The following is a 23,305-nucleotide window of genomic DNA, read 5'->3' as shown; positions in this document are numbered from 1 at the left end:
CAAAGTCCCACCCAAAGCCTCGACTTTTTTCTTCCAGACACCAACTGGCCAGGTGCTCATTTCCAGCAATGACCATTTTATTCTGGACAGTAAAGGTTCGAGAACTCAGCTCAAGGATATTGTGCAACACTCGATTTCATCCAATTAGCATTTGATCCACAAAAATAAATGAAAAAAGGCGAATGGAGACTTACCCAGTCACAACAGGCCTCGCCAGTTCCAACCTTGGCGGCGATACTCTGGAAGATGTCCTTGATGTGAGGCCTGTGGGTCAGATGGAAGGTAGAACTAAACCCTGACTCATCAGTTCACACCCCAAAGGCAGCATTGCATCCACAACTAATGGAAGACTCAAATCATTCAACAAAATCACTGGGTTCTGGCACCAAGATACTGAAAACTGCCAGAGAAATGAAACAGTGAGCACCCCGCTACAAAAGGTGAACACACTAGCAGCATATTAATGGTTTAAACTTCACAATCATCCATCATTGCACAGGAGCATTTGTTTTTAAAAGACACATCAGCACTATGAATCAGAGTTATACATTACAGACACCACATAGTCTGCACTTGGCAGTAAACCAAGGCATTTACTGAAACGCTCTTGTTCATTACTAACCAACCGGTGCGCTGATCCATTCAATTCCCTTTTCTACCCTGTGAATGAATTCCTCCCTAATTTAGATAATGCTTTGTTGAGGTCGAAGAGGGTGTTTACTTTTTTAACTATATAAACAGAATTTCACTCTTTTTAAACTTATTTTTCCCCTCTTCCTTGCCCCTGGCCTGTTTCACTCACACCTGGGGTCAAAATGGTCCACTCTCACTGCCATTCTGAAATGAGTGTGCGCCAGAGTTGCCCAGGATGATGCACCTCTCACACCAGCTCACTGCCTCCCCATTTAAAGTAATTGGTAGAAGGATTAGAGGGGAGTTCCGGGTAACTTTTTTCACCCAGAGGGTGGTGGGGGTCTGGAACTCACTGCCTGAAAGGGTGGTAGAGGCAGAAACCCTCATCGCATTTAAAAAGTACTTGGATATGCACCTGAAGTGCCGTAACCCACAGGGCTACGGACCAAGAGCTGGAAAGTGGGATTAGGCTGGATAGCTTTGTCGGCCGGCATAGGCACAATGGGCCGAACGGCCTCCTACTGTGCCGTTAATTTCTATAATTCTAATGATTGCTGCATTACTGAGACGGAGTGCACAACGTGCGAAGGATCGCAATTCACAAAGCTGTGAACGACCCCATGGATAATAAATTTTAGGATTCTCAGAAGAAAAGATGTACGGGTTTCCATTGAACCGCATTCACACCAGAGCACAACTTATTGCCATCCAGAGCATTCAGTCCCACTAAGAGACCGATTTGCACACGGGAGGTTGCAGGAATTCACACGCTTCTTTCTAACTTAAAAAGTAATTATCAGGGTAGTTGAAGTTTTTTCCTCCCCGGCCCTGGATTATTTCCAGGCTAAAAGGGCTCAGGGAGTCCTCCAAGGCTTCTTCTGATGCCACTCCGCGATTGGCTGGTAGGTGGGCAGACTGGAATAACTCCCCTCCAACTTTTTCTCCCTGGGGGTGGGTCCGTTCCGCTACATGGGCACCTTACCCAGGCCGTCGTGGCAGGAACAGAATCTCCCCAACGTGGAGAAGGGAGGGACTAAAGCTGTTGGCCATCACTGCTGCCACGCAAATAAATAGAGCTATCCTCCTAGTCACCTGCTGGTTACTGCCCTTGAACAAGTAGGTCAAACGGAAGTGAGTTAATTTGGGTTAGCCAGGACACTGAACTCATTTAACCGTAGATCCAGTCACAGGGAGACTGCGAGGTTGGTATTTTGTAATCAGGGAATCAAAACTGATTCCTCTAATAATTTTTTTGTCGGGGTGTGCGGCCCCTGTAAGGGGCTGCGCGGCCCATTCAAATTTCCATGCATGCCCGGTTTTTCCATTTAAAAGCCGGGGAGCCGTCCGCGCAGGATCTCCAGACCGCTGCCCAGCCGTGTGGCTCAACGGGAATATTGGCTAGAGAGGCTTCTTGAGTTGAATATTAACAGAGGGCTAGCAGAAAAGCAACTAATATCTAAAAGGTGATATTTTATATCAGAACAGTTTATTGATCGTCATTAGTATTTGCCCCACTTTCATAAGCACTTATGAGAAAGTTTATTCCCGAATCTTATTTCCAAATATATGAGCAGCACTTCAGAAATACCATCATTTGTAGGGATTGTTTAAAAAAAACTGTTTTAAAATACAGGAAACTCTCGTTTAAACGGCACCTAAATAGCCAGAATTCTCTATTAACCGGCAAAATTCTCACTCTGAAAACAACACCTCAATAACCGGCAATGTTGCCGAGTCTGAGTCTCCCGCGGTGGCCGAGTTAGTCAGTGGCGATAGTTCTCCAAACTGCCACTACTCGGCTTCTTGGCGCTGTCGGAAGTCGGAACTCCTCAATAACAGGAGTCTGACTCTCCCACGCTGCCGGTAGTCTCTTCTGATCCGCCATTTTACAGGGGTACTGTGTGTCTCCCACGCTGCCGGTAGTCTCTTCTGATCTGCCATTTTACAGGGGTACTGTGTGTCTCCCACGCTGCTGGTAGTCATTGCATTGCATTACCCTCAACTGGCAGTACTGTACTTAATCAAGCATCTTCCACCATCCATTTAACACAACATTCTGTACGTGAGTACCCAATTACTGTATACTGCACATTTCTTGATTTTTTTATTTTTCTTTGTTAAAAATAGCCTTGGTAGATAACCCTCTCCGTCATCCGGAATTTTTGATCAACCGGCAACACGTTGGTGCCGGATACCAAAGAGTTTCCTGTAAAAGACTAGCTACGGTAAACAAAACTAAATTGTCGTGGACATACCAAGCCTCTTTGTGACCCCCAGGCATTAGAGAAGGTCCGTATCTGGCTCCGTCCTCTCCGCCACTAACACCGCTCCCAACAAACAGCAGGCCCTTGGCTTTTAGTTCTTTGCATCTCCTCTACGGGATTAGGAGGAAGAGGAGGCACATTGTTCACATCCCGACAGCATTCAAAACACTGAAGATAAATCCCTTTTGCTCACCAACTCGAGCCAAGGGGGCAGCAAAACAAACAAGTCAGCAAAACTTTCCGCGTTTCTGCTGCTTTCTACGCGAACTTACAATGCGGACTGCGCTACAGTCTAGAGGTTTCCAGGATGTGTCACAAAGTGTTGCATTTAACTTCATCGCAATGTACAGGCAACAAAAGGTGAAAAAGCTTTAACATTAAAAACCTATTTGAAGGCACCACACACGTTATCTGCAGATGTGGGGATGTTAGCTAAACTCTGCCACTTAAAAAAAAATAAAAAATGATTGGATCTGCAGGCGGCACAGTCAACAGATTATTAAAAAGGGGATAAGCTTATCCACAGAAGTAAAAAAAATTACAAGCCATTCTAAAGAAGAAAAAAAATGCAGATTATATTTTAAACTTTTCTCACAAAGAGAGAGTAATGGATACCTGGGAGAGTTTTCAACGCATTCTTTGAACAATCTGCGCACATTTCCCATGTACAAAATGTTACTTCCTATCGTCATGTTTTTGTAACACTTGTGGGTCCGCCCGCCCCCCCCCCGCACCCACTAGAAATTGTTATATCCATATTGATAATGGAGACCAGCGATGTAAGCTGGTTATGCTGTAATTACACCCTCCCGCCACTAATGATGCTGCAGCACCATTTACAGGACAGCTTCGTTACCGCGTGACAAGTTTACATGAGCCGCTTCCATTACAGATGTTGACATAGGCATTTATAATAAAAATTAACAGAACGCACGATTTTAAAATGCGGACTGAATTACAACTGCACACGCTGGTCCAATCTCCCCCGCCCTCTAATCCCACGTCACCCGAAGACTACACTTGATGGTGACCGTGGGAGATATAATATATAATAAATTGAATCACTAGGAACGGCCTGATACTAACTGTCGTGTCGTTGTATTCGGAGTTCCCACCGTCAATGATGATGTCGCCTTTATTCAACAGCGGAACCTGCCGAGAGAGGAACAAGACAATTCTGTTTAATTCATGGCCACTTCTCTTCCAGGAATGCCCACCTTGAAGAAGTTCTGCTCTTCTCTCCGACGGGATTTGCGTTTGTCTCTTTTACCTTGTTCATCTTCCCTGCTTTCTGTTTCCCTTCTCGTGTTTGATCACCATCATCCCTTTTGTCTTTTAATCTCTCCTGCCTTCCACCCCATCACAGACCTTCCCTTTTATTCTTTCCTCCACTCCCCCCGCCTCTGCACTTGCTTAAAATCTGTTGCATCTCTAACTTTTCCCAGCTCTGACTTTTCTCAGTTCTGACGAGAGGTCACTGGCCTGAACCGTTAACTCTGTTTCTCTCTCTACAGATGCTGCCCGACCTGCTCAGTATTTCCAGCATTTTCTGTTTTTATTTTAGATTTCCAGCAACTGCAGTATTTTGCTTTTGTAGAACATAAGAAATAGGAGCAGGAATAGGCCACTTGGCCCCTCGAGCCTGCTCCGCCATTCAATAAGATCATGGCTGATCTTGGGCTCAAAGCCACTTCCCTACCCGCTCCCCATAACCCTTCACTCCCTTATCTTGCAAAAATCTGTCTGTCTATCTCCACCTTAAATGTATTTAATGATCCAGCCTCCACCGCTCTCTGGGGCAGAGAATTCCACAGATTTACAACCCTCAGAGAAGAAATTCCTCCTCATCTCAGTTCTAAAAGGGTAGTAGACAGTCAGTTGGGGAAGACTGCAACTATATATAAAGAGCTATCTGGCAATCACAAGGAGGGAACGGTCTGACCTCACCATGATGTCCGGAGGAAAACCTGAAGAAAGAAATGGGATTCAGTAGCAAGGTTCTCCTGAGAGCAGAGAAGGTCAAGAGGAGATTTTATAGCAGTGATTTGATAGAGATGTTCAAGATCATGAAGGGTTTTGAGAGTGTAAATCGGGAGAAAGTGCTTCCAGTGGTAGAAGGGTCGGAAACCAGAGGGCACAGATTGAAGGTAATTGGCAAAAGAACCAGAGGCAACAGGAGGAAACACTTTTGTTTTTTGAAACACAGCGAGTTGTTGTGATCTGGAATGCGCTGCCTGAAGGGGCGGTGGGAACAGATTCAATAGTAACGTTCAAAAGAGAATTGGAGAAATACTTGAAGGGAATTTTATTTTTACAGGGATCTGGGAGGAGGAGCGGGGGAGTGGGACTAAGTGGATGGCTCTACCAAAGAGCCAGCACAGGCACGCTGGGCCGAATGGCCTCCTTCTGTGCTGTGTCAGTCGATGATTCTAATGTTCAGATCAGGCCGACAGCGCAAGAGTCCAAGTGAGGATGGCGAGCAGTGTGTGGAGCAACAAGCACAGGGCGAGAGGTCCAGCCATTGAAGAGCCCAAAGGCATTGAAGGAAGCAGCTTGTGTTAAAAAAAAAACCTGTCACCCAACAGGAACTTGTGTTAACACCACCTCCAAGTTCCCTCCCAAGTCACACACCATCCTGACTTGGAAATATATCGGCCGATCCTTCACAGTCCGCGGGGTCAAAATCCTGGAACTCCCTCCCGAACAGCACTGTGGGAGCACCTTCACCACACGGACTGCAGCGGTTCAAGGCGGCGGCTCACCACCACCTTCTCAAGGGCAATTAGGGATGGGCAATAAATGCTGGGCCTCGCCAGCGACGCCTCCAGCTCAGGAACGAATAAAAAATTTTTTTTATAACCGCAACCAACACTTCATAATAAAGTCAACGTAGCAACAGGGAACAGCGCCTCACTGTGGTGTGGAGCCTGTGGTAACGAATTGTTCATTTGGAGCACTTGCCGTCGGCGTGCAATGACACCCTTCAGCCAAGGCAAGTGCACGCGGCATTAAAATCAGTTACTACAGGTGCCTAATAAGGAGTTATTCAAGACCAAGTGAAACCTGCTAAGGGGTGAAGGAGAATCATAGCGGTTTGTTACAAATGAGTGTCTTGCTCGGCCATTTCAGAGGGCGGTTAAGAGTCAACCACATTGCCGTGGGTCTGGAGTCATGTATCGGCCAGACCGGGTAAGGGCGGCAGATTTCCTTCCCTAAAGGACATTAGTGAACCAGGTGGGTTTTTACGACAATCTGATAGTTTCATGGTTACCATTACTGACACTAGCATTTTATTCCAGATTTAATTAACTGAATTTTAAATTCCCCAGCTGCCGTGGTGGGATTTGAACTTGTGTCTCTAGATCATTAGTCCAGGATTACTAGCCCAGTGACATTACCACTACGCTACCGTTCCTATTGAATGATTTAGTATCTTTCACATCGGTGACAGCGGGGCTTTCCTGATGCCTCAGCAAGCATCCCTGATGAGTAGTGAAGCCATACGGACCAGAAAGGTTCCAGTCCTCATTCTGCCTCGCTCATTTCAGCCAAGGCAAGGGAAGGCATTACAACAGAGCTCAGCACCACAGGCCTGAAAAGTGGAGGGACAGAAAAAGCCAGGTAGCGCTCCCCTCCCCGATCGTTCTCTAAAGCGAGTGACTGTAGACATCAGGGTCAGGAAACCTTTTAGTTAGTTTTATATATATCGTAAATCGTGAGAAAATGTCTATTTTAGTGATGAATAAATTCTTCCAGTATTCCCTGTCACAATGCTCTTAGGCTGGGCTGACGGTATAATTTTCTTCCCCTAAAGTTGGAGTTATTTTCAGTTATCGCAGCAAGAGTCTGGAGGTTGTGCAGCAAGGAATCGATAAAGGATCTTCGCTCACTGCATGATGCTGTGCAGCGCTACCATTCAATCCCTCGACAGCACTCCCAAAAATCAGTGCCCACCCCAGTGCCCCCAACCCCCAAAATCAGTGCCCACCCCACAGCTGCCGAGTGGTTTCCAGGCATATCCCGAGGGGGAGAGATAAAGTGAGCAGGGAGTTTGCCTCAGGCTGCACTTGTGCCCACTGAATGCCAGCTGAGAGGCCAGTAGTCCAACAGCTTGGACACAGCCCGGGAAGAGAGTTGACCTGTGTGGGGAAGGGCGGGTGCTTTTGTCGGAGGGTGTGTAACCCTGCCACCCCCGTACCCCACACACCCCCCACCCCGCTGGAAGCAAACCTAAAATGGATAGAAAAAAAAACCTTTTCACCTCTCTCAGCACCAGCTTGGGCAGGCAGTTGTGCGCATCCCCCTCACCCCCACCCCCACCCCTCACCCCTCACTACTTGCTTTTGTAAAAGTATCCCGTTACAGAAACGCTGCCAGTCCAACATTCAACAGCCGAGTAACCGGGAGCACCGTCAACATACCAGCTTCTGGATGAAGTCATCAACTGCCTGGCCAGCCTTCACCAGGAGGATGATGCGTCGAGGGGTCTTCAGCTTGCAGACCATCTCCTCCAGAGTGTGAGCGCCGATCACCTTGGTCCCTTTGGCTTCCTTTTCCAGGAAACTATCCACTTTGGAAACCGTCCTGTTGAAGGCGCAGACCTGCGGCACAAACAGCGAGGGAAACTCTCACTTAAAGACAACACTGCATCCTTACTGCAGCGGAGCACAGTACAGCCACAGGCTCCGTGTCAGAGAATACACAGTTAATGGAACCAGCGCCGTGGTCATGCCATCAAAAAAGTTTCACAAGCGTGTTGGGGGGGGGGGGGGGGGGGGGGGGGGGAAACGGAGAATGAGGTAGCGCACGGGTGAGCACCCTTTGCATTTACCTCCAACCTGCGCTTGGATCCAGCTCAGACCGATAGGATGTATCGGCAGTGGTCTCTCTGATGCGAGGGCCTTAAATGTCAGCTCAGTGGGTAGCACCCTCGCCTCCGAGTCAGAAGGTTGTGGGTTCAAGTCCCACTCCAGGGACTTGAGCACATAAAGCTAGCCTGACACTCCAGTGCAGTGCTGAGGGAGTGCTGCACTGTCAGAGGTGCCATCTTTCGGATGAGACGTTAAACCGAGGCCCCATCTGCTCTCTCAGGCGGACGTAAAAGATCCCATGGCACTACTTCAAAGAAGAGCGTGGGAGTTATCCCCGGTGTCCTGGTCAGTATTTATCTCTCAACCAACATAAATAAAAACAGATTATCTGGTCGTTATCACATTGCTGTTTGTGGGAGCTTGCTGTGCGCAAATTAGCTGCCACATTTCCTACAACAGTGACTTCACTTCAAAAGTACTTCATTTGCTGTAAAGCGCTTTGAGACGTCTGGTGGTCGTGAAAAGCGCTATAGACACGCAAGTCTTTCTTTAAATAGAACCAAGTTCAACAAGTCTCAACCCTGTTCCTAGTGGGTAAAAACCTACAGCATGAAACGGTCCAGAAAAAGCATTTATTACTCATTTCCTTCCTTTTTGCTGCAATTGTACAGGGCCTTGGTGAGACCACGCCTGGAGTACTGTGCACAGTTTTGGTCTCCTTATCTGAGGAAGGATATATTTGCTTTGGAGGCGGTGCAATGAATAAAGGAGACTATGAAGGTATGAGAGTAGAATTGACTAAAGTGGACTGGGAAAACAGATTAAAGTGTAAGATGGTACAAGAGCAGTGGTCTACATTCAAGGAGATATTTCACATCTTTCAAGATAAATATATTCCACTGAGGAAAAAGGGGAGTAAAAGAAAAGACAGCCATCCGTGGCTTAGTAAAGTAATAAAGGATTGTATTCGACTGAAAACAAGGGCATATAAATTAGCCAAATCTAGTGGGAGGATAGAAGATTGGGAAGCATTTAAAAGCCAGCAAACAATAACTAAAAGATTAATTAAGAAAGGGAAGATAGATTATGAAAGTAAACTAGCAAAAAATATAAAAACAGATAGCAAGAGTTTCTACAGCTATATAAAAAGAAAAAGGGTGGCTAAAGTGAACGTTGGTCCCTTAGAGGATGGGACCAGGAAACTAGTGGTGGGGAATATGGAGATGGCAAAGACGCTGAACAAATATTTTGTATCAGTCTTTACAGTAGAGGACACTAAAAATATCCCAACACTGGACAAACAGGGGGCAATGGTGGGGCCGGGGTGGGGGGGGGGGGGGAGGAGCTAAACACAATTAAAATCACTAAGGAGATGGTACTCAGTAAAATAATGGGACTTAAGGCGGATAAATCCCCCGGACCTGATGGCCTACATCCTAGGGTCTTGAGAGAAGTGGCAGTAGGGATTGCGGATGCATTGGTGATCATTTTCCAGAACTCCCTGGACTCAGGAAAGGTCCCGGCAGATTGGAAAACTGCTAATGTAACACCCTTATTTAAGAAGGGAAGTAGACAAAAAGCTGGAAACTATAGACCAGTTAGCCTAACATCTGTGGTTGGCAAAATGTTGGAGTCCATTATTAAGGAAACAGTAACAGAGCATTTGGATAAACATAATTTAATAGGACAGAGTCAGCATGGTTTTACGAAGGGGAAGTCATGTTTGACAAATTTGCTCGAATTCTTTGAGGATGTAACATACAGGGTGGATAAAGGGGAACCAGTGGATGTAGTGTATTTGGACTTCCAAAAGGCATTTGACACGGTTCCACACAAAACATTACTGATCAAGATAAAAAATCACGGGATTGGGGGTAATATACTGGCATGGGTGGAAGATTGGCTATCTAACAGAAAACAAAGAGTTGGGATAAATGGTTCGTTCTCGGGCTGGCAATCAGTAACTAGTGGTGTTCCGCAGGGGTCAGTGCTGGGACTCCAACTCTTTACAATCTATATTAACGATTTGGAGGAAGGGACCAAGTGCAACATATCCATGTTTGCCAACGATACAAAGATGGGAGGGAAAGCAGTGAGTGAGGACATAAAAAACCTGCAAAAGGACATAGACAGGCTAAGTGAGTGGGCAGAGATTTGGCAGATGCAATATAATGTTGGAAAGTGTGAGGTTATGCACTTGGCAGAAAAAAAATCAAAGAGCAAGTTATTATCTAAATGGAGAGAAATTGCAAAGTGCTACAGTACAAAGGGATCTGGGGGTCCTGGTGCATGAAACACAAAAAGTTAGTATGCAGGTGCAGCAGGTGATCAGGAAGGCCAATGGAATCTTGGCTTTTATTGCGAGGGGGATGGAGTATAAAAACAGGGAAGTCTTGCTGCAGTTATACAGGGTATTGGTGAGGCCACACCTGGAATACTGCGTGCAGTTTTGGTTTCCATATTTAAGAAAAGATATACTTGCTCTCGAGGCGGTTCAGAGAAGGTTCACTCGGTTGATTCCAGAGATGAGGGGGTTGACGTATGAGGAAAGGTCGAGTAGGTTGGGACTCTACTCATTGGAGTTCAGAAGAATGAGAGGCGATCTTATCGAAACATATAAGATTGTGAGGGGGCTTGATCGGGTGGATGCAGTGAGGATGTTTTCACTGATGGGCGAGACTAGAACTATGGGGCATAATCTTAGAATAAGGGGCTGCCCTTTCAAAACTGAGATGAGGAGAAACTTCTTCACTCAGAGGGTAGTAAATCTATGGAATTTGCTACCCCAGAGAGCTGTGGAAGCTGCAACATTAAATAAATTTAAAATGGAGATAGACATTTTCCTAGCAGATAAGGGAATTAGGGGTTACGGGGAGAGGGCAGGGAAGTGGACGTGAGTCTAGATTCAGATCAGTCATGATCCTATTGAATGGCGGAGCAGGCCCAAGGGGCCGTATGGCCTACTCCTGCTCCTACTTCTTATGTTCTTATGTTCACTAGATTGATTCCTGGGATGAGAGGGTTGTCCTATGAGGAGAGATTGAGCCTCTACTCTCTGGAATTTCAAAGAATGAGAGGTGATCTCATTGAAACATACAAGATTCTGAGGGGGATTGACAGGGTAGATGCTGAGAGCTTGTTTCCCCTGGCTGGTGTGTCTAGAACTAGGGGGCATAGTCTCAGGATAAGGGGTCGGCCATTTAAGACTGAGATGAGGAGGAATTTCTTCACTCAGAAGGTTGTGAAGCTTTGGAATTCTCTGCCCCAGAGGGCTGTGGATGCTGAGTCGTTGAGTATATTCAAGGCTGAGATCGATAGATTTTTGGACTCTCGAGGAATTAAGGGATATGGAGATCGGGCGGGAAAGTGGAGCAGAGGTTGATGATCAGCCATGATCTTATTGCATGGCGGAGCAGGCTCGAGGGGCCGTATGGCCGACTCCTGCTCCTAATTCTTATGTTCTTAGGACATACTTACCACAAAGCCATGGTCATTCATGTTTAAAATCAGGTTTTGGCCCATCACAGCCAATCCAATGAGTGCGATATCAGCTCTGTTAGGAAAGAGAGAAAATACTTTCATTTCTTAATCTTGTTCTATTAGATTCACACTCTAAAATAATGAGAATCACAGAGGGAGCACACAAAACAACAAGTAGTTATCTAGCACCTTTAACATTGTAAAAGGCTCCGAGGCACTTCACAGGAGTATTACAAGACAAACTTTGACACCGAGCCACATAAGGAGATATTAGAGCAGGTGACTAAAAGCTTGGTCAAAGGTTTAAAGGAGTGTCTTAAAGGAGCAAAAAGAGAAGGAGAGAGGCGGAGAGGTTTAGGGAGGGAATTCCAGAGCTTAGGGTCTTGGCAGCTGAAGGCACGGCCACCAATGGTGGAGCGATTATAATCAAGGATGCTCAAAGAGGCCGGAATTAGAGGAGCGCAGATATCTTGGGGGGGGGGGGGGGGGGGGGCTGGAGGAGGTTACAGAAATAGGGAGGGGCGAGGCCATGGAGGGATTTGAACACAAGGATGAGAATTTTTAAAAAATCGAGGCTTTGCTTAACCAGAAGCCAAAATAGGTCAGCGAGCACAGGGGTGATAGGTGTACGGGATAATGTGTTGGTTAGAGACAGAACACACAATATATTCTGCCTCAGTTCCAATACAAGATGTGGAGTCTCCGCAGATTTTGAATGAGTAGAGCGATACCATCTCCCTTCTATCGGGCCCTCAATACCACTGGCTGCAATTACAGTGCCTCACCATTCACTATCCTTTTCGTTCTGCTACAACCTCTTCTGCCCACAGGGCTTTGCTACGGAAGAACACTTATTTTTCTCTATCAAAGCGGTGACAATTTACAGTGGAGTGGATAAGCCAACACGAAGAGCTCTTTCATTGAGTGAGCTGGACTCTCAGTTTCAGTTTGTCACCTGGCTGGTTGGTGCATTGGCACAGACAGGCGACAGAAAGAAATCTACATCCCAGGAATTTAAATTCAGTTAATTAAATAAATCGGGATTAAAAAGCTAGTGTCAGTAATGGTGACTATCAAACTTCGGGATTGTCGTAAAAACTCATCTGGTTCACTAATGTCCTTTTAGGGAAAGAAATCTGCCGTCCTTACCCGGTCTGGCCTATATGTGACTCCAGACCCACAGCAATGTAGTGCACTCTTAATTGCCCCTCTGAAATGGCCGAGCGAGACACTCAGTTGTAACAAACCGCTACAAGAAACAGTAATAATAAAACCGGACGGACCATCTGGCATCAACCTCAGCTTCGGACACGACAACTGCACACCCAGCCCAGTCGACCCTGCAAAGTCCTCCTCACCAACATCTGGGGACTTGTGCCAAAATTGGGAGAGCTGTCCCACAGACTAGTCAAGCAACAGCCTGACAGTCATACCCACAGAATCATACCTTTCAGCCAATGTCCAAACTCCTCCATCACCATCCCTGGGTATGTCCTGTCCCACCGGCAACCTTAAACATTCACTCCCTCCACCATCGGCGCACCGTGGCTGCAGTGTGTACCAGCTACAAAATGCACTGCAGCAACTCGCCAAGGCTTCTTCGATAGCACCTCCCAAACCCGCAACCTCTTCCACCTAGAAGGACAAGGGCAGGAGGCGCATGGGAACACCACCACCTCCAAGTTCCCCTCCAAGTCACACACCATCCAGACTTGGAAATATATCGCTGTTCCTTCATCGTCGCTGGGTCAAAATCCTGGAACTCCCTCCCTAACAGCACTGTGGGAGTACCTTCACCACACGGACTGCAGCAGTTCAAGAAGGCGGCTCACCACCACCTTCTCGAGGGCAATTAGGGATGGGCAATAAATGCTGGCCTTGCCAGCGACGCCCACATTGATGGAATGAATAAAAATAAAGTAATACCATCAGAACTGAGGGAAGAGTCTCTCCGAAACAATAGATTTTTCTGTTTTCAGATGACTTGGTTTCTCTAGCAGCTTCTGTACTTATTCTACTACAATATGCAGTGGCGCAGCTCCTGTAGGCCAGATGGTCAACTGCATTATATTCTGCTCATGGCCAGGGTCACAGCTATCCTCAAGGAGTGGCTGAAGATGCCAGAGAAATGGCTGAATGGTTCTTGACTCATACAATCCTATGAGTGGCTGGGCCAGGTGGGGCACAAGCGGAGGTCAACTCCCTGCCCACTCTTTCGACCTGGGAACTGTGCCAGGGATAGGAGAATAGGTTCAAAACAAGGGGCACCTCCCCCACCCAAAAAGGTATGGAAAGAACAATCCCATTAAAATGATGTAGCTAGATATTCTGCAGAAACTAGTGAAACCTTTACAAAGGCACCCCATTGACCCAGTAAGCAAGTGTAGAGCCCAGTATTGTTCAGAGTCATATAGACCGTCGGGTTCAGTCCCTGACCTCTGCTGCTTAGGTATCAAATCTCCAGAGGACTAAGAGCAGGGCGCCTGTGGAGATCAGCGACTGAGAGCGGGGCGCCTGTGGAGATCAGCGACTGAGAGCGGGGCGCCTGTGGAGATCAGCGACTGAGAGCGGGGCGCCTGTGGAGATCAGCGACTGAGAGCGGGGCGCCTGTGGAGATCAGCAACTGAGAGCGGGGCGCCTGTGGAGATCAGCGACTGAGAGCGGGGCGCCTGTGGAGATCAGCGACTGAGAGCAGGGCGCCTGTGGAGATCAGCGACTGAGAGCGGGGCGCCTGTGGAGATCAGCGACTGAGAGCGGGGCGCCTGTGGAGATCAGCGACTGAGAGCGGGGCGCCTGTGGAGATCAGCGACTGAGAGCGGGGCGCCTGTGGAGATCAGCGACTGAGAGCGGGGCGCCTGTGGAGATCAGCGACTGAGAGTGGGGCGCAATAATTGGCCTGGGCAAGGGATGGGGGAAAAGAAAAGGACAGGGTTGCTGTTTGGATCACTATTCAGTCTAACTGGCTGGAAAGTGTTTGTCTGTGGACAATGTGAGGGCAGGATTGGTCTCGGCCGTGATGCCCCTCCTCCTCTCCCACCCCCTCCCCCAGAGCCTGATAAACCGCTGCACCCCGAACCAGAGTGAAGAGATTTAGCGCCAACACTCTACACCGGGCGAGGTACTAGAAAGGAACAATAGAACAGCGTGAATTAATACTTTCAGACGCGTGGAGAAAACGGGAGGAGAAAAAACCATTGTAAAATTCCAGGGATGAGGGATTTCAGTTATGTGGATAGATTAGAGAAGGTGGGCTTGTTCTCCTTGGAGCAGAGAAGGCTAACAGGCGATTAGATAGAGGTGTTTAAAATCATGAAGGGTTTAGATAGAGGAAATAAAGAGAAACTGTTTCCAGTGGCAGAAGGGTCGATAACCAGAGGGCACAGATTGCAGGTGATTGGCAGAAGAACCAGAGGTGGCAGGAGGTGAAACTTTTCTACACGAGTGGTTAGGATTTGTGGACACAGATTCAATAGTACCCTTCAAAGGGGAAGTGGATAAATACTTGAAGGAGAAAAAATTCAGGGATATGGGGTAAGAGCGGGAGAGTGGGACTGACTGGATTGCTCTTCGAAAGAGCCGGTGCAGACTCGATGGGCCGAATGGCCTCCTTCAGTGCTGTACTATTCTATGATTTTTATGAAAAATATGTAAAATATGCAATAATGTATTTTACAGTGTTAGTGCTCCGAATGTAAAAGTTTGTTCCAATTCAACCGTCACGAGCACATTCTTGTATAACCTGCACTGACCACCGGCTCAGGCTCAGATGTTGTATGGTTTGGTTAGATGGCAGTTCCAAGATGATTAATCAGGTTAATTTCCCCGTTTGCACAACTTCCCCTAGTCAGAGCAATACTATTTTTAATTCAATGTCTGCTGCAAATGCTTAAACACAGTACTGCAAAATAGCACAGAAGTTTAAATGCAGTACCAGGATATGTGGCAATGGGTCTCCACAGTAATTCGATTAGGTTACAAATAACCTGGTACTTCCTCATAACACCACACCTATGCAATGAGGAACTACTGGACTTCCAACTTTCTGCAGGAACAGTATTGCTCAAAATAAATTTAGAAATCCAAGGCACAAGGGAACAGTGCAGTTGACAGAAACCCGAACATTATTCCCCTCCCACTTCATCTCCACCTCTGCCCAGCCCATCTGCCACTGAAACACCGCAGTTAGAATCATAGGATTGTACAGCAAAGAATGAGGCCATTCGGCCCATCGTGCCTGCACTGGTTAGATTAATGTGGTTCCCACCTTGCCATCAGTATACGGCCCTTCAAAGTTATATTTTAATTCATTAAATATCAGTGTTGTCACTGGATTTCAGTATAGGATAAAGTTCTAAGAAATGTTTATTTAATGTTCACGTGAACTGCGAAAAATACCTAGAAATACAATTATAAATGCTGTCCTTCCAAAGGTGGTTGTGGTAGGAGCACTTCAACACCGCGGGGAAGTCCTGTCACTCACAGCTGTACGCCACGGACTGTGGCAGTAGTGGAAGAAATTTGAAGTGATGAATTAAGATCACACGAGAAACATTTTGCACAACATTAAGAAATATTTGACTTAAAAGTGATTTTACTGCTGGCGTGTTGATACCAATGCACTAAATAACCCTCATGACAACACCGTAAGAATCTGAACCATCAGACAGGGCAACCTGCTTTCACCTAGCACACAGGCCGATTAAACCCAAGGCCGGAGAAATTTAAGGGCAATTTTTAACTGTTTCTAAGGATAAGGGGTAAGCCATTTAGGACAGAGATGAGGAGGAATTTCTTCACCCAGAGAGTGGTGAACCTGTGGAATTCTCTACCACAGAAGGCTGTGGAGGCCAATTCATTAAATATATTCAAGAAGGAGTTGGATATATTTCTTAAAGCTAAAGGGATCAAGGGATATGGGGAGAAAGCAGGGACAGGGTACTGAATTTGGATGATCAGCCATGATCTCATTGAATGGCGGAGCAGGCTCGAGGGGCCGAATGGCCGACTCCTGCTCCTATCTTCGATGTTTCTGCCACAGCTTTTACAAACAGTAAAGTCCCTCTGGAGTCTAAAGAAACGGCGCCATCAGTCTCGCTCCAGTCTTCACTAAAAGATACAAATATCATCTAAAATTGAAAAAAAGAGTGTTGACCAGACAGAGGAGATTCTGTTTGTGTGGGTACACAGGCTCTCTTTACAACTGGTTGAACACGCTGCCTTGCTTTTTAAAAGTTGCATTTATTCATTTGCAGGGAGAAGAGTTGTTCCAACAGACCGTGGCAAACGGTGGGAGCAAGTCTGTGCTCGTGATCGGAAATCAGTTGAAGGACAGGAAACAGGAGTGGTTGACGGGATACTGAAGGATGGAAACACTGACCCCCCCCCCCCACAGAAGAAAACTAAAGCCCCTCATCCCTAGTTAGGAGGAGAAATTAGAGTTCTTTTTATTAGCGCAAAGAAGGACAAGAGGAGCGCTGATAAGGCTCTTCAAAACTGAGAGGGGTTTTGAGAAGGTAAAAATCAGGAAAAACTATTTCCACTGGTCAGTGATTTGGTAACTGGAGGGCACAAGTTTCTGTTCATCACCAAAAGATCAAAGGGAGGGGCCAGGACAAAAAGTGATGGAAACTACAATCGTTTTTAAAAAGTAATGAATAAATAGTTGGAAAAGAAAATAGTAGAAGGGCAAAGGAATGGAACTGACAAGCATAGCCTCAATGGGTTGAATGGCCTCCTTCCACGCTGTAAAATGTTATGATTTCCCCACACACTGAGCTCCTGTCAGTCACTGAAAGGCAGAGAGTGCCGCAGAACTATGGAAGTTTACACCACAAGAGGCTGCCATTCGGCCCGCTGTGCTTTTTGTTGGAGCAATCCAAACTAATCCCGCAGCTCACCCCATAGCCATTTCAAATATTTAACCAATTTTTCCTTAAAAGATGCAATGGTCTCTACCTCAAGCACTCTCTGTGGCAAAGTACTCCATGCTCCAACAAACCTGTGTAAAGACATTTCTCCTAACCTCTCTCCTCACTCTCAGTGACCATTTTTAATTGAAGATTGCATTCCACTGGCTCCCCCACTGGAGGAAATGGTCTCTCCCTATTCATTCTATGAAACCCTTAATAATTTTTTAAAATTCTATTAGATCTACTCTGAGCCTTCTGTACTGCAGCATTACTAGTTCTGGTATCTCGATTCGCTCTACATAACAATAGTTTCCCACCCCTGGCACCATCCTGGTGAATCTACAATGTAGAGGCTAGATACTCCACTGTGACAGAACATCACATGAAGGGAGACACTTCAATGAACCTCCATGCAGCTTGCCCAAGAGTTGGGAAAGGCCTTGGAGTCTGACAATCACCTACTTTCTCAGCCAGGAAAAGATACCTGGCCCAGAAACCGACAAAAAAATAATAATGAAGGGAGGGGGGAAGGAATTTTAAAATAAACAGGAGGAAGGAAGAAGAAATTGTTTAGACCCAAGTGGCTGAAGCCCTTTTAACTAAGAGCACATATTCACTCCAGGACAATACATTTAAACAACAAGGAAGCAAAAAAAAAATGCTCTGGTAACAATAAAGATTATTCGACATTAATCGAGGCTGAGTGGATTGAGAAGAGTCAATCCCTGGCCACACAGGGCGATACTCACTGGGCCATGGTGCACTCTCTGCTCTGCCTGTCCTTGTGCTACAGCAACAAGCTACTTCCGGCTTGTCTGTTACATTTCAGCCCTCAGGCCCCGCCCCGCTCAGCCTCCTATTGGCTGGCGCCCGATCGCTACATTTGGGGGTTCCCGGACGCCGCGCGCTGATTGGTCAGGCCTCCGCCTGTCAATCACAGCCGCCGCTCGCTGCAGCCGGAGCCGGAGCCATCGATGGCTCGCTGCAGAGAGGCGGCCAGCGCCGGGGTACCCAGAGCCTCAAAGCTGGGGGGCTGGCTGGGGGGGACATCGGCACAGAAATCGCCCCAAGGGGGTGGGTGTCTTGCCCCCCACGGGAGGGTGGCTCAGGGCCGGCCATCGAGCCCATCGCCGCTCGTTTGCTTTGGACAAATAGCCTGAAGCTCAGCCCATGATTTCTTGCAAGTCAACATGACTTGACATTTTGGGCAGGTGGGGTGGGCAGAGTCTGGGAGGCTCTGCTTTGATTAATGCAACTTTAGCTTTCCAAAGCCAGTTTTGTTTTGTGGTTGCTGCTGCAAATACCTGCATTAGAACCGATTAAATGTTGCAATATAGAACAGGCTTGGAGCATTCAGTTCATTTCGGGATGCCAACCCTCCAGGAATAACAACATAAGAATTAGCAGCAGCAGATCATGGCTGATCTTCAACCTCAACTCCACTTTCCCGCCCGATCCACATATCCCTTGATTCCCCGTGAGTCCAAAAATCTATCGATCTCAGCCTTGAATATACTCAACGACTCAGCAGCCACAGCCCTCTGGGGCAGAGAATTCCAAAGATTCACAACCTTCTGAGTGAAGAAATTCCTCCTCATCTCTGTTTAAATGGCCGACCCCTTATCCTGAGACTGCCCCCCCTAGTTCTAGATTCTCCAGCCAGGGGAAACAACCTGTCAGCATCTGCCCTGTCAGTCGCCTGTCCCGGCGTCTCCAGGAATTAAAGATCACTCTCCTGGACACTGCGGGCAGCCTTGTGTATATTAGTTATAAAATAATGGCCCGTGTTGTGGAGCATTTTAAACCAACACTCGACACAAGGTTTTAGATCGATAGTCAAGTTGTCTTCATTGCACCAGTGGGGTAACAGTCTGCTCTGTCTTAGCCAGACTTTTCCAAATTGTTACAGAAAACACTACATTTTTATACATTACAATAAGCATGGCCACCTTATGTTAAATTCATTCCTGCCACCTGATTGGATCTTGGCCCGCATGCACCTTCACGGATTGGTTACGAATTTTAATATAAACATGTATAAGCTGCCTCCTCAATCAATCACTCAAACTGCTGAATGCTGATTAAAAGATACTTTGGAATGTAACCTAGGTAATAAAGTTCTTCCGGGCAGTTGAAATGCTGGACTTCCTGTCTCCATTTAATTGTTTTATATCTCTCCAAAGGTCAGCTATCTTTGACCATTTCATTTTCTCTTGTAATTGTTCCACTTCTTTCCCCCCCCCCCTTTCCTTTTGTTTCTCTCTCACACCTGGCAGCTATCTTTTGCCCTGCCAGTACACTTTACACCTAATCCCAGCCTATTACCATCTCGTCTAGCTTCTAATCTCTTTTACTTCTTTTGTTTCTTTTATTCTTTTGTCCGATCGCAGCCCTGCCTCCGATCTAGTTTCTTTTCTTTCCAGTTTTGAAGAAGGGTCCAACCCGAAACGTCAACTCAAATTTCTCTCCACGGATGTTGCCTGACCTGCTGAGTTTTTCCAGCATTTTCTGTTGTTATTTTTGACTGTATCTTTATGGATGTGGTCTTTCATGTTAGTCCCTGTCTTCCTTACACTATTCAGTGAAACTGCCAGCGATGTCAGTTTAACTCTTTCCCCACTGCAGCTCGTAATTTGCGGTCCGCGGCGAAGCAAAGGCGTTTGCCGCTGGCCCCGAAGAAAGCTGCCCACAGAGGTCTCGCGATCGAGATCACAGAGATCGCGAGAAGTTTGCCTTTTTCGATGTGCAATTGAAATCAGTGTAGTGTAGTGGGGATTCCATAGCTCGAGCTGCTGTGACGTCAACAAGCTGTCTAAGCAGCCAGTCACAATGCAGAATTCTCACAGACAGGGAACCAGGAAATGAGAAGCTGCTTTTATCCTGACTTTTAAAAAATGTTGTAGAGTGAAACAAAGATTGGGGCTCACACATGGGGAAAAGGTAAACCTGAAATAAATACTGTAGGAACCGACTTTTAAAAAAGATACATTTTTAAAAGTTTCTTAAAAATTGTAATTTTCATCATTATGGAGAAATTTGACACTCCACAAAATTAAAATTAGTTTTTCAGGGCATTTGTTTAGCAGTCAATGCGCTGTTAAAACCCAAGTTACGCCTAATCTAACAAGGCCTAACATTGATTAGGTTTACACTAGTGGTAGCTAATAGATTTTTATGTTAGTATCATATGATACAGCACAGAAGGAGGCCATTCAGCCCATCGTGCCTGTACCGGCTCTTTGAAAGATCTCTCCAATTAGTCCCACTCCCCCCTCCTTTTTTCCTTCAAGTATTTATCCAATTTCCTTTTGACAGTCACTATTGAATCTGCCCTTTCAGGCAGTTATGAAGGACAATCGGGAGAACAACCCCTATGGAAACTACTGACAAGACTGTTTAACGTTTAATTTTGGTAAATCGTTTCCTTTGCTGTGTAATTATACCCAACAAAGCAGGTTCTTTTTTACTCAGCTGGTTAAGACTGTGCAGATGATGCAAAACTTGGAAGTATAGTGAACAGTGAGGAGGATAGTGATAGACTTCAAGACATAGGCTGGTGGAATGGGCAGACATTTGGCAGATTAAATTTAACACAGAAAAGTGCAAAGTAATACATTTTGGTAGGAAGAACGAGGAGAGGCAATATAAACTAAAGGATACAATCCTAAAGGGGGTGCATGAACAGAGAGACCTGGGGGTATATGTGCACAAATCATTGAAGGTGGCAGGGCAGGTTGAGAAAGCGGTTTAACAAACATCCGGGATCCTGGGCTTCATAAACAGAGGCATGGAGTACAAAAGCATGGAAGTTATGATGAACCTTTATAAAATACTGGTTCGGCCTCAACTGGAGTATTGTGTCCAATTCTGGGCACCGCACTTTAGGAAGGATGTGAAGGCCTTAGAGAGGGTGCAGAAAAGTTTACGAGAATGATTCCAGAGATGAGGGACTTCAGTTACGTGGATAGACTGGAGAAGCTGGGGTTGTTCTCCTTGGAGCAGAGAAGATTGAGAGGAGATTTGATAGAGGTGTTCAAAATCATGAGGGGTCTAGACAGAGTAGATAGAGGGAAACTGTTCACATTGGCGGAAGGGTCGAGAACCAGAGGACACAGATTTAAGGTGACTGGCAGAAGAACCAGAGGCGACAGGAGGAAACATTTTTTTGCGCAGCGAGTGGTTATGATCTGGAATTCACTGCCTGAAGGGTGGTGGAGGCAGATTCAATCGTGGCTTTCAAAAGGGAATTGGATAAGTACCTGAAGGAAAAAAAAATTGCAGGACTACAGGGAAAGGGCGGGGGAGTGGGATAAGCTGAAGTGCTCTTGCGGAGAGCTGGCACGGGCTCGACGGGCCGAATGGCCTCCTTCTGTGCTGTAACCATTCTAAGAGGTGAACAGCTGAGCCACAGAGACAAGGAGGCTGCCAGGTTTAGTTCATCTCTGCTGGATTAGGGAAAAATCAATTGGATTTTCACTCATGCTCACCATATCAGGAGAGGACTGAACTGGCCTTGACTGTGGTGCCGCCTCATGATTGAACAGCCTGCCACACTCACTGTGTAGGGTCACAAGTGAAGAATTACCACTTGGAAGTGATACTGTTGGGGGGAAAAAGTTGAAAGACTTGCATTTCTATAGCGCCTTTCACGGCCACCGAACGCCCCAAAGCGCTTTACAGCCAATGAAGTACTTTTTGGAGTGTAGTCCCTGTTGTAATGTAGGAAACGCGGCAGCCAATTTGTGCACAGCAAACTCCCACAAACAGCAATGTGATAATGACCAGATAATCTGTTTTAGTGATGTTGATTGAGGGATAAATATTGGCCCCAGGACACCTCCCCTGCTCTTCTTCGAAATAATGCCACGGGATCTTTTACATCCACCTGAGAGAGCAGACGGGGCCTCGGTTTAACATCTCATCCGAAAGACGGCCCCTCCGACAGTGCAGCACTCCCTCAGCACTGCACTGGAGTGTCAGCCTAGATTTTTATACTCAAGTCTCTGGAGTGGGACTTGAACCCACAACCTTCTGACTCAGAGGCGAGGGTGCTGCCCACTGAGCCACTGGCTGACATATTAAAAAAAATTGGAATCCATCTCTGGCATTTGATGCAAATGGGGAGGGGGAAAATCACATTGCATAAATGTCAGTCCTGCTATTCCGATGGGGAATCCCATTATCTTTGCAGGATTTTTGCCCTCATGCAGGAAGGGAAATTACTTGCTTTTAATTCTATGTGACCCAGACTTCTTGTTTTCCCCTTGCTGCTCAGTCTGTCTGCTCCTGCCTGCTTAGTTTGGGAAGGGCCAGCTGGAATCCTGTGAATCCCAATCTCTCCTGTGCACTAAAACTGTCCTGCCTACAGTGAAATAGCAGGAAAGGAGAACATGTCTCTCATTGCTGCTTCCAGCTGTGTTGTTTGCGTAAGATAAGTGCTGCAAAAATTAAAATCTGCACAGTCAACCCGGAATGATGACAATTGCAGATGATGCTGGTCAATGAGTACTGGTCTCCTTGATTTCATTAGTAGTGAGTTCAGCCAGGGTCAGATTTACACACATCAGTTGCTCGGTGCCAAGGGTAATAACCCCCCAGCCAATATTAAACACTGCACAGTCAGTTGGTCACTTGTAGCCTGCCAGAATTGATCAAATTACGAGCAGGACACTGCCAACTCCCCAAACACCTGTGCTTCAAGACCCCCGCACTCCCGGGGTATCCCACAATAAATCGTGCTCTGTAACTGAGCTCGGTCTTTGCTATAAATTAGCCAGCTGGGATGGTTGGAGAATTCTTTGCTGCTTTTTCAAAGTCCAACTGTTGCTTTGATCTGATCATTCACTCTGTGCCAATGATGTATCGACGGTTTCATACTTAATTCTTCCACATTCATCAGACCTGAAACGGCAGCTTGGTTCAATCATGTCTCGCCTCACTAAGAATTCTGCCTAGTACAGCTGGTGTCTTGGTTGTTCTGAAGTATCTCAAGCCAGTTGATCTCTCTCGAACTCTAAATCCATTAGAGCTTTGAAATGTAATTTTGTTGAAAAGTGTCAACTGCTGTCCATGACAAAAGCAGAGCTCAACCTGGAGAATTTAGAAACATAGAAACATGGAAGATAGGAGCAGGAGTAGGCCATTCGGCCCCTCGAGCCTGCTCTGCCATTCAATGCGATCATGGCTGATCATCCAAATTCAGTACCTG

At 46.5% G+C, this 23,305-nt stretch overlaps 1 protein-coding gene across 1 annotated transcript in view; it reads right to left on the bottom strand.

Annotated features, from left to right (window-relative positions):
* The window catches only part of pgd (phosphogluconate dehydrogenase), a 33,677-nt gene extending 15,740 nt beyond the window's left edge, over positions 1 to 17,937 (bottom strand). Inside the window, exons 1-6 of the mRNA XM_085967433.1 lie at positions 17,847 to 17,937; positions 11,186 to 11,261; positions 7,319 to 7,498; positions 3,984 to 4,049; positions 2,889 to 3,007; positions 195 to 264 (exon numbers count right to left, since the gene is read on the bottom strand). Of these exons, the coding sequence (XP_085823559.1) occupies positions 195 to 264; positions 2,889 to 3,007; positions 3,984 to 4,049; positions 7,319 to 7,498; positions 11,186 to 11,261; positions 17,847 to 17,854 (519 nt within the window). The 5' untranslated portion in view covers positions 17,855 to 17,937. The remainder of the gene's footprint in view (positions 1 to 194; positions 265 to 2,888; positions 3,008 to 3,983; positions 4,050 to 7,318; positions 7,499 to 11,185; positions 11,262 to 17,846) is intronic.
* Positions 17,938 to 23,305: the final 5,368 nt, after the last annotated feature.

Source organism: Somniosus microcephalus, chromosome 25 (genome assembly GCF_052327205.1).
Source record: "Somniosus microcephalus isolate GS21.2 chromosome 25, FLI_Smic_1.0, whole genome shotgun sequence".
Taxonomy (NCBI): Eukaryota; Metazoa; Chordata; class Chondrichthyes; order Squaliformes; family Somniosidae; genus Somniosus; species Somniosus microcephalus.
This window is presented reverse-complemented; position numbering and strand designations above follow the sequence as displayed.